The sequence below is a fragment of the Mytilus californianus genome, unplaced genomic scaffold (genome assembly GCF_021869535.1).
Source record: "Mytilus californianus isolate M0D057914Y unplaced genomic scaffold, xbMytCali1.0.p SCAF_19, whole genome shotgun sequence".
NCBI lineage: Eukaryota > Metazoa > Mollusca > Bivalvia > Mytilida > Mytilidae > Mytilus > Mytilus californianus.
In genome coordinates this window covers 11,459,657-11,476,453 of record NW_026262667.1, presented here as the reverse complement: position 1 = coordinate 11,476,453, position 16,797 = coordinate 11,459,657, and the positions used below count along the sequence as shown (strand labels likewise).

At 32.0% G+C, this 16,797-nt stretch overlaps 1 protein-coding gene across 1 annotated transcript in view; it reads right to left on the bottom strand.

Moving 5' to 3' along the window:
• Positions 1–16,797, bottom strand: part of LOC127726928 (muscle calcium channel subunit alpha-1-like) — a 141,308-nt gene that overhangs the window by 20,655 nt on the left and 103,856 nt on the right. Inside the window, exons 30-37 of the mRNA XM_052234316.1 lie at positions 12,057–12,179; positions 9,439–9,504; positions 7,810–7,904; positions 6,356–6,551; positions 5,731–5,858; positions 4,726–4,822; positions 3,943–4,147; positions 222–352 (exon numbers count right to left, since the gene is read on the bottom strand). Of these exons, the coding sequence (XP_052090276.1) occupies positions 222–352; positions 3,943–4,147; positions 4,726–4,822; positions 5,731–5,858; positions 6,356–6,551; positions 7,810–7,904; positions 9,439–9,504; positions 12,057–12,179 (1,041 nt within the window). The remainder of the gene's footprint in view (positions 1–221; positions 353–3,942; positions 4,148–4,725; positions 4,823–5,730; positions 5,859–6,355; positions 6,552–7,809; positions 7,905–9,438; positions 9,505–12,056; positions 12,180–16,797) is intronic.

Sequence of the window (16,797 nt, the reverse complement as noted above, 5' to 3'; positions counted from 1 at the left end):
GAAATTTGGAATGCAACATAGATTTTCTCTGACAAGAAGTGAAGTAGAGTGTTGTATATTGTATTTGTTACTACATTGTAATAATATTATCAAGAACTTACATTTTTATCACTCTTGGTAAGATTGTCCTGAATATGCATGATGTTTTGTCACTGGACATTAAGTAAACAACAATATATAATCAATCTGTAGATATATAAAATTGAGCAATATTTTCTTACCTGTAAGGCATTAGTATGCTCTTGACCTTTCTGGATTTTCTGCATTTGTTCTTTACGCTTTTTAAAGCGTCGGAAATAATCTTGTATAAGAAAAGTTGCATAGAATTTTCCTACTGTCACATCATCCTCCCCTGTAAAGTATGCAAGGCAATATTTATAACATGAGTGGACACACAAAAATGTCTCCCCTGTGGCAATATTTATAACATGAGTGGACACACTAAAATGTCTCCCCTGTAAAGTATGCAAGGCAATATTTATAACATGAGTGGACACACTAAAATGTCTCCCCTGTAAAGTATGCAAGGCAATATTTATAACATGAGTGGACACACTAAAATGTCTCCCCTGTAAAGTATGCAAGGCAATGTTTATAACATGAGTGGACACACTAAAATGTCTCCCCTGTAAATTGAGTGGACACACTAAAATGTCTCCCCTGTAAAAGTATGCAAGGCTATATTTATAACATGAGTGGACACACTAAAATGTCTCCCCTGTAAAGTATGCAAGGCTATATTTACAACATGAGTGGACATACTAAAATGTCTCCCTTGTCAAGTATGCAAGGCTATATTTATAACATTGAGCGGACACACTAAAATGCCCCCCTGTAAAGTATGCAAGGCAATATTTCATGAGTGGACCCACTGAAATGTCGAGAAGATCACACAAGAAAATTTGGAAAAATCAGAACTATGGATTTCAATATGGGTCAATATCCATAAGGCACCTCAAATTAAGATACTTAAAAATAGTTTGTAAGCAAAAAATCTCTGTGCAGTGATAATGGAAATGTTTCAATTTTCAACAAGAGACTGAGCTTAACCATTTGTGCTGATTTGAAGAGCAGAGGACCATTGAATACAGGTGTAAAAACTATGTAGTTAATAAATGTATGCAAAAAAAAATTTCAAAGAACTTATTGTGTGAAAAAAAGGGATTTTTTTACCTCGAGAAGTCACATCACAAAGGGCTTTTTTGGGTGTGCTAAATTACGGGAAAATGAATATCACTTGGTACCCAGAAAATTTAACCACATGTCTGTCAGCTTCAAGAATTCTGTACATCCAATATTTTTTTTACCTTTTATTCTCTTGATGTAAACACAAAAAAAAAAATAACATTGATCACTGAACCATAAAACAAGAGGCTCTCAAGAGCCTGAATCGCTCACCTTTAATTTTTTGCTTAAATCTTTCATCAATGATTATTTTTGCTTTTCAATATATATTAATGAGTGGCTTAAAAATGCCATTTAAATATTCTTTGTATCTGTCATATTTTCTTCAAAAGCAAAAAAATGCATTTTACCCCTATGTTCCATTTTAGCCATAGTGGCTATGTTTATTGACGTACAAGGAAATAAAATACAAAATTTATACTAGATACTCTGAAACTAATTCAGCCCAAGTTTGGCTGAAATTGATTCAGCAGTTTCAAAGGAAAAGATTTTTTAAAGTAAGCAAACTAGATGAACAAATTGTGAAAAATTGTCTTTAAAGGGCAATAACTCCTTTAGGGGTCAATCGACAATTTTGGTCATGAAAACTTATTTGTACATCTTACTTTGCTGAACATTTTTGCAGTTTACAGTTTATCATATCTATAATAATATTCAAGATAATAACCAAAAACTGCAAAATTTCCTTAAAATTACCAATTTAGTGGCAGCAACCCAACAATGAGTTGTTAGATTCATCTGAAAATTTCATGGCTGATAGAACTTGACCTAATGAACATTTTTACAACATTCAGATTTGCTCTAAATGCTTTAGTTTTTGAAATATAAGCCAAAAACTGCATTTTACCCCAATGTTCTATTTTTAGCCATGGCAGCCATGTTTTTTGACGAAACAGAAAATAAAACACAAACTTTATTCTAAATACCCTAAGGATCATTCAGCTTAAGTTTGGTTGAAATTGGTTCATTAGTTTCAGAGGAGAAAATCTTTGAAATAGTTTACACCGGACGGACGACGACAGACACCAACTGATGGCAAAAGCTCACATTTCCTTTGGAAAGGTGAGCTAAAAAGGTTACTACTATGAGATGGTCATATAAAAGTGCAATAACTAAAGAAATATTGTATTCACTAACTAAATACAAATTTTCTGCACAAAATTTATGTAAAATTGATAATGTGCAATCTGTTTTCTAAAGTCAATTTACCAACAATATGTTGATAAAAAAATAAGGTTTAAAAATATAATTTCACACAAGGCATTGACATCTCACTAAAATGTAGAAACTGTCTTAGTATAAACATTATAATATTTGAGGACATTCTCTTCTTAAAAATAATATCTTTACATTAATATTTACAATAGAATATTAAACCAATTCACAAAAGTCTGGTCTGCACATTTCATAATAGTCATTAGTCTTTAGACTTTATAATGATTTGTGGCCAGACATGAGCTACAAAAACACCACAAATCATGCATTCAAAACAGTTTACTACAACAACCTCGTAATGAATGTATCACTTTGGAAATTCTGATTTTCCATCTCTAAAATTTTAGTAACTATTTTTGGTTAAGTCATTTCAAACCGCACAACAAAAATGAATTTTAAACAAAGATTTTCAATGTAATTAATTTTTGTTTTAGAAAGATTTGTGCATGAAAAAAAGTGTATAAACAAATGACATGTCAAAACAAAAAGGGCATTAAGATTTTTAAACTGCCATTAAAACATTACAAAACCTTTAAGGGCCAAGTTACCATAAACGTCATGTCACAGATTTAATAAGATACAACTTTGACATGTTAAACTTGAACCAAAAAACAATACATTTATCTCATTTTCAGAAATATAATTAAATGATGATTTGTAAAATAGATTCATTTTTGTTTAGTAATCCTGAAAAATCAGTGAAAAACATCCTCAAAATTGTTTTCAAATCATATTCTCTTTAAAAAAGAATTGGTATGTAGTTAGTTGGAAGATAAATTTCCATTTAAACGATGCAAATAAAAAATAAGATCTCATATTTATGCTTATTACAAAACAATGGCTTAACAGTGTTGTAATTCTATTCTTATCTGGACATGTTGGATGTTGTGAAGTTTTCTTCACCTAGAACTCCAGTGATAAATACACGAAACTGAATGATTTTTTGACACCATTAAAATCCATTTTGTCTTTTACCAACATACTGAAATCTGGCCACCGTCTTTACTCATAAAAATCAAATAATTAAAACCAATGCTTTGTCTCAAAAGATTTCACTGTCGCGTTGATGAATTTCACAAAAATTTGTTTGGGTTGTAATAACTAATAACACCAATCAAAAAGAAAAAAAATCCACTTCAAATATAACATCAAAAGGAGCTAAAAATACTAATCTATCAGTTCCACCCTTTTCAAAATAATAAGAGTGCTCTAAATGATAAAAACATTTCAACATCATAGTCATCTTATATCAATAATTAACGCTTCCAAATCAAAATCATTTTAAATATATATTGAAGTGTATAATAATCTAGTATACAGTTGTAACAAAATTCTTTCTCTTCTCATAAGTTTTGCATTTTTTTATGCATACTTATTCTTTTTCTTAAATATTTATTTTTAACTTCATTTGAAATTTGTTTAAGATTATCAGTATTATATATGAAAAGTTCCTTTGAATTCTTGAAAGTTTTTTTTTTTTTATAAATGAGATATAAAGTAACTTTGATGTTTAATACTAAAAGGAAGGTATAACAAACTTACTACCAGCAGGGGGGACCACTTGGTCCAGTAGTTTCTGATTTGTTCTCTTCCAGATTTTTAGAATAACTTTACGTAATTCTTCATTACAATCATCAATATTTCCTTCCACTTTAATTTTCAGCGATGTTCGAACTAACGCAAACAGAGTTGCATTAAACATGACAGTACCATCACTGTTTAAAGGCATATTCATACTGACTAACCGCTGAAATATAAAACCATCATCTCATTTTAAATGAATTCCTACAGAATGTACCATTAATTATGTATCTACTGTCTTTTAAAAAACAGTTGCTATGAATCTGCACAGATAGAAAAATTAAAGTCAGCAATCTTTTATTTTGACACAATATTGCTATAAAAAGTCAAATCTGACCTGCCTGAACTTTTTAGTCAATGACATTTTGTTCAGACTCAGTAACTTATATTATCTAGTCAACATACACAGGTGAGTTTCTTTTTTTTTTTTTAATCATTTGGTTCAACACATGATTTGATGGTTACTTTTCATTCCTTATATGAACCTGGTATGTACTTATCAGTATTTACTGTTCAACAACAAGTTATCTTAAGTTACCAGTTGTCTTCAGGCATTTTATGCAATAAAAGGTGAGTTGTCACCAGTCATTTTATATCTAGTCATAATTCAACTGCTTTGAATAGGAAAACACCTGAGATTGCCAGCTCGAAATATTACAATCTGAAATATTGAAAACAGAAAACTTATTTCCAATCGGATCATAATACTGTATTGTTCATCAAGTCTACATAAAAACTACATACCTTGCATGCAACCCTGTGTGGACATAATTTACCAAAACCTAATGGTGGTGATATTTTTCTTAACAAAGTAACTACATCTAAATGTTTGATTCTGCCCCTGAAAATAAACAAAGAAACAATTTTCAATTTGAATTGAAGAGGTGAAACTTAAGGGAACTGATTTACAGAGAATTCTTTACAAATTATAAGGAACTCATTTTCTGAGCATTCTCTACAAATCATAAAGAACTCATTTTCATGCATTATATTCTGAAATGGTGAATTGTTATCAGCCACAAGCCACAAGCTGATAACAATTCACCATTTTTAGAAATAAATGAATTTAAGTATGACTTTTCGCTACTTTACAGTCTACAACTACTCAACAACGATAAACGCTAAAATCGTGAAAATCCAACTTGACCTTCATTTAGTCACACGAAACAACATATCTAAATTTGAAAAGATTTTGTCAAATGGTTTTTAAGTTATTACACGGGCAACACTCTAAGTATCACTTTACACTACTTAAAGGTCTACAACTCAACAACAATAAAAGCAAAAATCTTGACAATCCAACTTGACCTTCATTTAGTCACAGGAAACAACATATCTAAATTTGAAAAGATTTTGTCAAAGTGTTGCAAAGTTATTGCACGGACACTGTTTAGCAGCCGCCTGCCTGCTGTACATCACAAAATTAATAACCAATATTTTCCTTTTGAAATCCTGTTAATAATGGCAATACCATGCTAACTATGCAAAACATTTGAAGTCCATGAATCATGGCTGATGGTGCAGGGCAAAATAATTACCCTGAAAGTGAGATGTGCCAATGCTTATACAAATGCGTGCCAAATAGCATAACTTACAATTAGTGGTTACTTATAAACTGGCCTTATCACAAACTTAAACAAATGGTTGACGCTGCAGACCCCAGAAACAGCAGATCTAAGTCAGCTCCACAACTTCATAGATGCGAGTCAAAACTACAAACATGATAGCTGATTAGATTGTTACACTTACTTTGCTTCTGGATCATAATCTGACCAATATCGTACAAACTCATCCAGATGGTGTGGTCCTAGTATAGACCAGTCTCTTGTTAGGTAGTCAAAGTTGTCCATGATGACAGCAACAAATAAATTTATAATCTAGAAAATGTAAAGCAGAAAAAAAATCAATTTTCAAGAGATCAAAACAGCAAAAATTAATATATTATTATCTCATCAACCCTAAAAGCTACATTAATTTATAAGTAAACTTTCAATTCACGGAAAAGAGCTTGTGGTGTCAAAAATTTTAGGATGATCAGTCAACTAGAACAAAATCTATACCCCAAGTAAACCAACTTATTTAGTGAATAATTTATTTTGCATTTTGCCCTTAAAATCTGACTAAAGAAGATTTATTTTTCAAAATTTCATACCATTGTTAATGTATTGATTTAAGAAAATATCCAAGTTTGACATATCACCCCTAACTAATTTTCATGTTTCATTTTTCATACCACATCTTATTATTACATAATTATTTTGTGTACAGCAGACAATGATAAAGACATGATACCATTATACTACCATTAAACTTATATTAAAGTTAAAGGTCACATCTAACTATCTCTACAGATATTCAGGGGTGGTATACTTACTAAAAATGAACACAGAATATAGAAAGATATAAAATAGAAGTATGCAAAATCTGTTCCACAAACTTCAGCGGCTGCTGTAACTGTGCTGTTGACTTGGTTGACCAATTCATCAGGAGGTGGACCTGTTTCACATAATACAGTAGATTTATGTACACATGACAACATGACATCTTGCCAAGCCTCTCCTGTCGCTGATCTGTAATGATAAACATCGACTTTAAAGCAAAACAATAATAACATCTTGACAAGCCTCTCCTGTCGCTGATCTGTAATGATAAACATCGACATTAAAGCAAAACAATAATAACAGCTTTATAGTATATTAAGTTCATATAAATTAAGTTTTGTAGTTCTGAGATACCACTGTGTGTCAGCCAGAAATTGATAGTTCTGAGATACCGCTGTGTGTCAGCCAGAAATTGCTAGTTCTGAGATACCGCTGTGTGTCAGCCAGAAATAGGTAGTTCTGAGATACTGCTGTGTGTCAGCCAGAAATTGGTAGTTGAAATACCACTGTGTGTCAGCCAGAAAGTTCTAGTTCTGAGATACCGCTGTGTGTCAGCCAGAAATTGCTAGTTCTGAGATACCGCTGTGTGTCAGCCAGAAATAGGTAGTTCTGAGATACCGCTGTGTGTCAGCCAGAAACTGGTAGTTGAGATACCGCTGTGTGTCAGCCAGAAATTGCTAGTTCTTAGATACTGCTGTGTGTCAGCCAGAAATTGCTAGTTCTTAGATACTGCTGTGTGTCAGCCAGAAATGGGTAGTTCTGAGATACTGCTGTGTGTCAGCCAGCAATTGGTAGTTCTGAGATACCACTGTGTCAGCTAAAAATTGCTAGTTCTGAGATACCGCTGTGTGTCAGCCAGAAATAGGTAGTTTTGAGATACCGCTGTGTGTCAGCCAGTAATTGGTAGTTCTGAGATACCGCTGTGTATCAGCCAGATATTGGTAGTTCTGAGATACCGCTGTGTGTCAGCCAGAAATTGGTAGTTGGCTTCAAATTTTACTGCCTATGTCAATCAATCTAACAAAGTTCTGATTTCTCTCTTTTTAATTTCTGATTGTTTTCAGCTTTGGTAAACTTGCATGTTTTCAGCTTTGGTAAACTTGCATGTTTTCAGCTTTGGTAAACTTGCTTGTTTTCAGCTTTGGTAAACTTGCATGTTTTCAGCTTTGGTAAACTTGCTTGTTTTCAGCTTTAGAAATGTAAACACAACGATTTCAATGAACTTAAATCTGCAGTAAATTGTTAATTCACTGAACACTACAATTTGTGCTTAACCTTTAAGACAGAAGTGGTAATATAATCTGCATTGTTCCTGTCATTCAATCTACTTTTAAAAGATTTTGATGCTGTTAGCATCCAATCAAAGTTATGTTACAAATAACATTAATCATATTATACTTAACTAGTCCATCTAACTGTCATTATTTTCCATAATAAATAGGTTTACCTGAAGAGAACTAAAACAGCCAGCTGGAAAGTTTGAAAATTGTTGTTTCTATGCAACTGACTATCCTCATTTTTTATAGAAATCTTCCCAAAAATCTGAAAACAAACAATGTACAAAAATAACATTTGGAGTATATTTGATGCCATTTACAATGTCTTTCTCATAAGAACAAGACCAATACTGTGTCTGGACCTTCAATGCTGCATGCAATTGGTTGAGTTTACATGTATACTAAAGCATAACTGATCATTCCTTTTCATTGAAGAAAAAAGAACTTTTACCAAAATCTTCCTTGTACAAAGAGTGTTGTAAAATTTTAAACTATCCACAAACAAAAGGTTGCTACCAAGAGAATGCAAAAATTGCTTACAACCTACAACTCAACATTATCAAGCTGCAGAACAAACATGTTGTTATACATATGAAAAATAAGGAGATGAGGTATGATTGCCAATGAGACAACTATCCACCAAAGCAATGTGTGGCAACCGTACGGCCTTTACTTCAACAATGAGAAAGACCTATACTGTATAGTCGGCTATAAAAGGCCCTGACATGAAAAATATGAAACAATTCAATTGAGAAAACTAACAGCCTTATTTATAACAAAACAATTAACCAATTATTGAGGATCTTTCTTGTAATACATACCTGCGTGCAATTATTTAGAATGTATGTTGTAATACATACCTGTATGCCAATTATTGAGAATCTTTGTTGTAATACATACCTCTATGCCAATTATTGAGAATCCTTGTTGTAATACATACCTGATTGCCAATTATTGAGAATCTTTGTTGTAATACATACCTGCATGCCAATTATTGAGAATCTTTGTTATAATACATACCTGTATGCCAATTATTGAGAATCTTTGTTGTAATACATACCTGTATGCCAATTATTGAGAATTTTTGTTGTAATACATACCTGTATGCCAATTATTGAGAATCTTTGTTGTAATACATACCTGATTGCCAATTATTGAGAATCTTTGTTGTAATACATACCTGTATGCCAATTATTGAGAATCTTTGTTGTAATACATACCTGTATGCCAATTATTGAGAATTTTTGTTGTAATACATACCTGTATGCCAATTACATACCTGCATGCCAATTATTGAGAATCTTTGTTATAATACATACCTGTATGCCAATTATTGAGAATCTTTGTTGTAATACATACCTGATTGCCAATTATTGAGAATCTTTGTTGTAATACATACCTGTATGCCAATTATCGAGAATTTTTGTTGTAATACATACCTGTATGCCAATTATTGAGAATCTTTGTTGTAATACATACCTGTATGCCAATTATTGAGAATCTTTGTTGTAATACATACCTGATTGCCAATTATTGAGAATCTTTGTTGTAATACATACCTGTATGCCAATTATTGAGAATTTTTGTTGTAATACATACCTGTATGCCAATTATTGAGAATTTTTGTTGTAATACATACCTGTATGCCAATTATTGAGAATCTTTGCTGTAATACATACCTGTATGCCAACTATTGAGGATCTTTGTTGTAATACATACCTGTATGCCAATTATTGAGGATCTTTGTTGTAATACATACCTGTATGCCAATTATTGAGAATCTTTGTTGTAATACATACCTGCATTCCAATTACTGCATAGATGAAGAACAACATAACTATCAGCAGTGCTACATAAGGAAGAGCCTGAAAAAATTATAAACAGCTTTTAACATCTCTGTTATACATGTTTTAGCAGGATTAGTTTAACAGCTCTGACAAACATGTACCAGAAAGTCAAACAGCTGTGTATTAAGATGTGTAACAAAGTGTCTACTTTATTATTTGAATACAAAAGTTGGCTAGTTTGGTCAATATGATTGGCATTTAAGAGGATTCCAATTAAAGCTCCGACTTGAACTGTCTGTTTATTATGGTACTTGTCAATCATACTGTATTGTATCTGGACTCTTTCTTTGTAAAAATGGCCAAGCTAACCAGCAAATTGACAAAACTAATTACATATATACTTTAAAGAACTGCTCGAAAGATATACTGTAAATTCAGAAATTGTTGCCATGTTTTTATTAATGCAATAAGATAGATTTCGAAAAAAATAAAATCTCGCATTCAATATATTAACAGCATTATTTATATGCAACATTTCCCAAAATCTCATCTAATACTCTTGTGTCCATTGTTCAACAATGTTTACAGTAACCCATAGTTTACAGTAACCCAATGTTTACAGTAACCCAATGTTTACAGTAACCCAATGTTTCATAGTTTACAGTAACCCAATTTTTCCTAGTTTACCGTTACCCAATGTGTCATAGTTTACAGTAACCCAATGTTTCATAGTTTACAGTAACCCAATTTTTCATAGTTTACAGTTACCCAATGTGTCATAGTTTACAGTTACCCAATGTGTCATAGTTTACAGTTACCCAATGTGTCATAGTTTACAGTTAACCAATGTGTCATAGTTTACAGTTACCTAATGTGTCATAGTTTACAGCAACAGTAACCCAATGTATCATAGTTTACAGTAACCCAATGTGTCATAGTTTACAGTAACCCAATGTGTCATAGTTTACAGTTACCCAATGTGTCATAGTTTACAGTTACCCAAATGTGTCATAGTTTACAGTAACAGTAACCCAATGTGTCATAGTTTACAGTAACCCAATGTGTCATAGTTTACAGTTACCCAATGTGTCATAGTTTACAGTAACCCAATGTGTCATAGCTTACAGTAACCCAATAGTTTATTTGTGCATATGGTCACAGACATGAGAATTACTGATAACTTATATTTCAGTGTGGAAAGACTTATAAGTTAACCTTGCGACATCTTGGTTGACGATGCTGATGCCTTAGGAAAGAATTGTAAGTCAACCTGGCGACATCTTGGTTGACGAGGCTGATGCCTTAGGAAAGACTTGTAAGTTAACCTGGCGACATCTTGGTTGAAGAGGCTGATGCCTTAGGAAAGACTTGTAAGTTAACCTGGCGATATCTTGGTTGACGAGGCTGATGCCTTAGGAAAGAATTGTAAGTTAATCTGGCTACATCTTAGTTGACAAGGCTGATGCCTTAGGAAAGAATTAAGTTAACCTGGTGACATCTTGGTTGAAGAGGCTGATGCCTTAGGAAAGAATTGTAAGTTGACGAGGCCGATGTCTTAGGAAAGACTTATAAGTTAACCTGGCTACATCTTGGTTGACGAGGCAGATGCCTTAGGAAAGACTTATAAGTTAACCTGGCTGGATCTTGGTTGACGAGGCTGATGCCTTAGGAAAGAATTGTAAGTTAACCTGGCGACATCTTGGTTGAAGAGGCTGATGCCTTAGGAAAGAATTGTAAGTTGACGAGGCCGATGTCTTAGGAACGACCTATAAGTTAACCTGGCTACATTTTGGTTAACGAGGCAGATGCCTTAGGAAAGACTTATAAGTTAACCTGGCAAGATCTTGGTTGACGAGGCTGATGCCTTAGGAAAGAATTGTTAGAATAGCTATCTTTAAAGAAAACTATTATAAATTAAAGAACAGAGTTCCAATGTCCCCCACGTTGCACATATTTCATCTATCCAGGGGCAATAACTTAAAAAAACACACTTTTTTTTGTTGTTCCTTAAAACAATTTAAAAATAAAAACCAGGGGGGGGGGTCAAAAATGTTTTTTTTATTGTTTACTTAATATTTCAAACACACCTTCAAGGGCATAAAAAGTTGTACCTGTGAGAGGGCTAACGAGCAATATTAACCTATAGTACAAGGGAGACAAATTTATATAAGTTCTTCTTGTTTCTGAATCCCAGTATTTATATTGTATAATTGTATAATTGTATTTTGTGCACTTTTGAAAATAAAATATTGTTTAAACTAAGTTTCATAAAAATCTGGCAAGAATTGTACCAGTGAGAGCGCTAACGAGACCATTTTCCATAAATTTAATATTTCCAAGGGTCATAACTCTTTTAAAAAAAGTTGATTGTCCACCATTATAAAACTTGTCCAAGATATTGCTGATATTAACCTATAGTATTAGTTTTATAAAAATCTGGCAAGAATTGTACCTGTGAGAGCGCTAACAAGACCGGAGGGACATGGACACATCCCCGGTTTTTCCATGTCCCCTGCAATGCGTTATGCGTAGGACAACAAGCATTTAAATATTATAAAGTATTTTCTAATCTAAAACTCCACTTTTTTTTATATATATATTGCATTGATCTTGAAATTTGTATATTTTACCTGAAATGATTTGATAAATGTCCACAGGAGAGTTCTAATACCCTCCCCTTTACTGAGCAATTTAACCAGCCTCATCACACGGAACAACCGGAAAAAGTTGATGCTAATTATACCTTGACCAGGCTACAAAACAAAACATATATCTGTCATGATTAACTTCAATAAGTAATCAATCTAAAGTAGTAAACGAAAATTAAATACAAAAAATCAATATGAAAATGCTACTAGTCTGAATTCCTAGAAATCCTTGGGATATTGTTGTATCCACTTATAACAATTCTTTCTCTTTACCTTTCTGAAACCCTGGATCCCATTCTAAAATCACAATACATGCACATTTTTTATGGGTCGTAGTATTGGTTTGTTGCAGTTCAGAATTTTACAGAGAGGTACATTGTACATGAAAAATCATATGCTTATATACATAAAGTCAACCTGAATATGCATGAAATATTTGTCACTGGACTGTAAACAAACCAACATTCATTCATTCATTGAAAGGTTCTGAAATCATATAAACCAAATATTACATAACATTACAGCTCTTTTCATAATGCTAGCAAGACAAAAGTTTGTTTGACTTGCTTGCTTTGTTTGTATAAATGTTTGCTCAAGCATTGTAATTAAGATTGACATCTGCAAACAATATAGGTAGGCAGAGTTAAACCTGTGTATAGGTAAATTTGATTATTTGATAATGTCCAATCAAATTTAAATATAATGTATACAAGTTTAAATCCGCCTTTTTATGTTGCTTTCAGATGTCAATCTTAATTACAATGCTTGAGCAAACATTGGTACAAACAAAGCAAGCAAGTCAAACAAACCTTTGTCTTGCTAGCATTATGAAAAGAGCTGTAAATCGATTAAACACTGCTAATTGCAATGGGTCTTCATTGCCACAAAGCAATGAAACTAATTTGGTTAATGCTATAATTCCAGAAATAAGTTTTGGGAAATGGCTGTATAACAGCAATATAATGACCATGATCTTATATTTGTCTTCTTTTTCAGTGCATGTACTTGAATCATTGGAGTCAAATGTTTCCATCATGTTCTGAATACCCTCCTCTTATCAAAATTCTGAGTTTCAAGTTCTGGTAAAAACAGTTAAGCACTTAATGTTGTAATTAAATCTTAAAATATATTTGAAGTTGATGGGATATGTGTAAACATATCTTGACATATACTATACTATTGATCAGTATCTATTATTAATATCACTATATCAATTAATTCATAAATCTAATTAGATAACACCTGTCACCTGTAATACTCTTGTCATATCAAACTTTGATCAAAAAGACAAAAGTTGGATCATCCGCTTAGATCATGACACAGAACTCAGACTTCAATCTATTTTATAAAGGAAGTCTTTGTACAGATTATTGTAAATCATGACATTTTAGTGCAAAATATAAAACAGAAAATAAAATAGTTTGATATAACAAGTTTCAGATGGGGAAAATATATTTAACATACAATATATGTATTACAATTACATTAACTATGAACTCTGTGCAAATTCATAAATATAATTTTGCACCATAAATAATCTTGAATATTTTTTTTATATTGGAACTATCTTGCTTTCATTTTGACTTTGACTTTCATTTTTATTTTCATTGTTCATAATTTTCTAAAAATAAAGTATAAATTTGCACAGCATATCATAGTGAAGGGAACTATTCCATACAAGGACTACCACAATATATACACAGAAATATTTACAAACTGAAAATATGAAAACAAAAGATGTTGCATCTCTATCTGCTATGTGAAGTTTGGCAAAGAAAATAAATAAAGCTAGCAAAATAAGATATGTAAGCTGCAATTGTAGCAGACAACATTTAATATAGTGCAATTGTTTTTCAGTAGCAAATATGAATCATTTGTTACCGTATATGTTAAAATTAATATCATGAAATTATCTCTGATGTTTGCAGTGCATTTTTACCTCAGTATTTTCAATTGACTAAATGATATATATTATGTTAAAATTGGTTCAAACAACATCATATTTATATATAAAACAATAAAAAAAACCTCCTCAAAAGGTATTCTCATATCAAGTATCTGGCACTGAAATTTTTTTATCATCTATGACATGTTTAATTCATTTCATTGCAACGTAAAAACATTTCCACTCCACAAAAACTGATAAAAAAGATTCTCAACAATTACTGATAAAAAGTTGCTTTTTGTTATCTAAGGTTTTCATGACTATTGAAATAGTTCAAGATCTATAATTGGACTCAAAAAATGAGATCCGATGTAGATTTCAAATGATAGTTAAAGATAAAAAACTATTATATAACAGACTATCATGTCTACAAGTATTGGTTGATTAACTCACGTTTCAAGTTTCAGAGTAAAGTTTACTCATGTTTCAAATTAGTCAAGTAAGCTTATTTTACTTCTTTTGTTCTTTGTTCATCTTTAATACAAAGTATCTTTCACAGATTTCACCAAGAGAATTCTGGGAAATTGGACATTTTCACAAATTTGCAAAAATATGCAAATTATATGCAAATTAGTTGACTCTTGATCATGTAACAGACGCAGATCTCTAAAACTATGTATTGTAATTTGGGGTGGATGGCATGGAAGGGTGGGTTCCAACCTACCCCAGCTGCAAAATTGTGATGTTAACAGGTGAACATTAATAAAACTGTGTTTCTTTGTCATTTAATTATTACCTTGAAGTTACAGCAACCCATCCCTTTTCACTGCAAGAAAATGTCAATTCATTCTCTTGCTAGGGATATATAAATGACAGGCCATGTCTGCAAAAATGTTAACTTTCAGAGATTTTTGACAAAAAGTGGCCTAGTTTTAACAAACCAGAATTTATCAGGCCAAATTACACCTCCTTGTGTTTCTGAACAATTATTTATGAAAAGGGGATTATAGTCATATGAAACAAGCTTCTTGTAATTATAATATTGAGAAAATTATTGAACCAATATGATATATTAAACTATAAAGTCCTCTGCACACTTTTTATTAAACTGATATGTACTGATAGTAAATTAATGCAACTTCATACAAGATATCATTGATCTATCACAAGTACTTCATATCAAACTAACTTAAGCAGAAAATTTAACATTGAAAATAGCTAATTAATTCAAAGTCACTGGAGCATCGTTGGTGTCGTCGCCAGAAAAGCAATCCCTATGTCTCGCTTGAAAGTCTCAGGGCAGACAAAAAATTAGACAGTTGATAGATATTGCTCTATCAACTGTCTAATTTTTTGTTTTCCATGCGTTTCCATTTGTTAATTAAACTTTGTCATAGCAGTTGTTAAATGATTTGGTATATGCTATCTTCTTTCCATGTTTGTTAACAGTTTCTATCATCAAGGTTTTTCCAGCTCACTTGTGCTGTGCGACTGCCAAATTTGTTTTTAACATACAATATATGTAATACAATTATGATCTTTTAACTCCAGCACTTATAATGAAACCCAAAGCCGATAACCAATACCGCATTAAAAACTGGGGAAAAAAAGATGGGAAAAATAACAGACAAAACAAAGACCTGATACAGTCTTTATTTTGACAGAGACAAAAATGATTGGCCTGAGGAAAACACAATGATTTACAGAATCACTGAGTCATTCTTAGAAAACAGCATCTGTGCACTGGGATGTGTAATAGAATAACAAGCACTGTGGATTTATTTATTTAAGTGAGTACCAATTCTTCCTGGATTGAGGATACATTGCATTTTCGTGGATATTCATTTTCTTCGTTTCGCTAAAAAGTCTGCATAAAAGTCCAGAGAAATTATATAATTCATTGAGCATTTAAATGGTGGTTAATCTTCGCCCATGAATTCCACGAAAATTGGTATCAAACAAATGATGACTCCACAGTAATACTAAGACTGGTCATACACACATTGTAGAATTTCTCCTCTACTTTGTGGAGATTAAAATGGTTGGCCATTCTTAATTTCAGAAATTTTTGTCTCTTTAAAAATATATGCTACTGTCAGTGTCTTGAACAAAAGGCAGTTGAACTATACAAAAACACATCAATAGAAATAAAAATTGACATTATGTGAGGTAACTAACAGATGAACCAACATGCTGAATCTATTAATATAGGTTTTCTGCTTTCATTTGAAAGGGTAAAATATATTGATTCTGTAAAAAAAAATTTCAATTTTGAAACAATACAAAAAGTTTTCATGATAAGTGTGCATATTCCTGCTTTCAATCTTGTTTAAAAAAAAGTTTTCTGCACACAAGTGCTAAAATACACACAAAATAAAATTATGTGATGATTGTCATGACAACATAGCAGGCAATACATGCTTTTTTTCAACAAGCATTTTGATTGGTGGGAACTGGGGAGCATGCTGGGACATTTTGCCAAGTCATTTAGACAAGGCAGAACATCAAGACACTAAATCACAAACCTTATTTGCCCTCTATTTTGTGCCAAATTAGGAAAAAAATTGTATAAATAATGCATTAAATATCAAAACAAACGATGTCATGACGACCTCTTGTGAAAGATGTCACAATGAGAGGCAAGAACTTTGATACAAGCAACTGTCATAAAAAAAATAAAAACAATACAAATATGACATGCAATGATGTAATTTTTTCATTTAAAAACCCAGGATATGGATAGTGTCTGCCAATTTTATTCATGCCAAGAAAAATCATGCAAATGATTTGACACAACTGACATCAGCATTCAACAAGCAGTTCAAAGCAATATTCTCT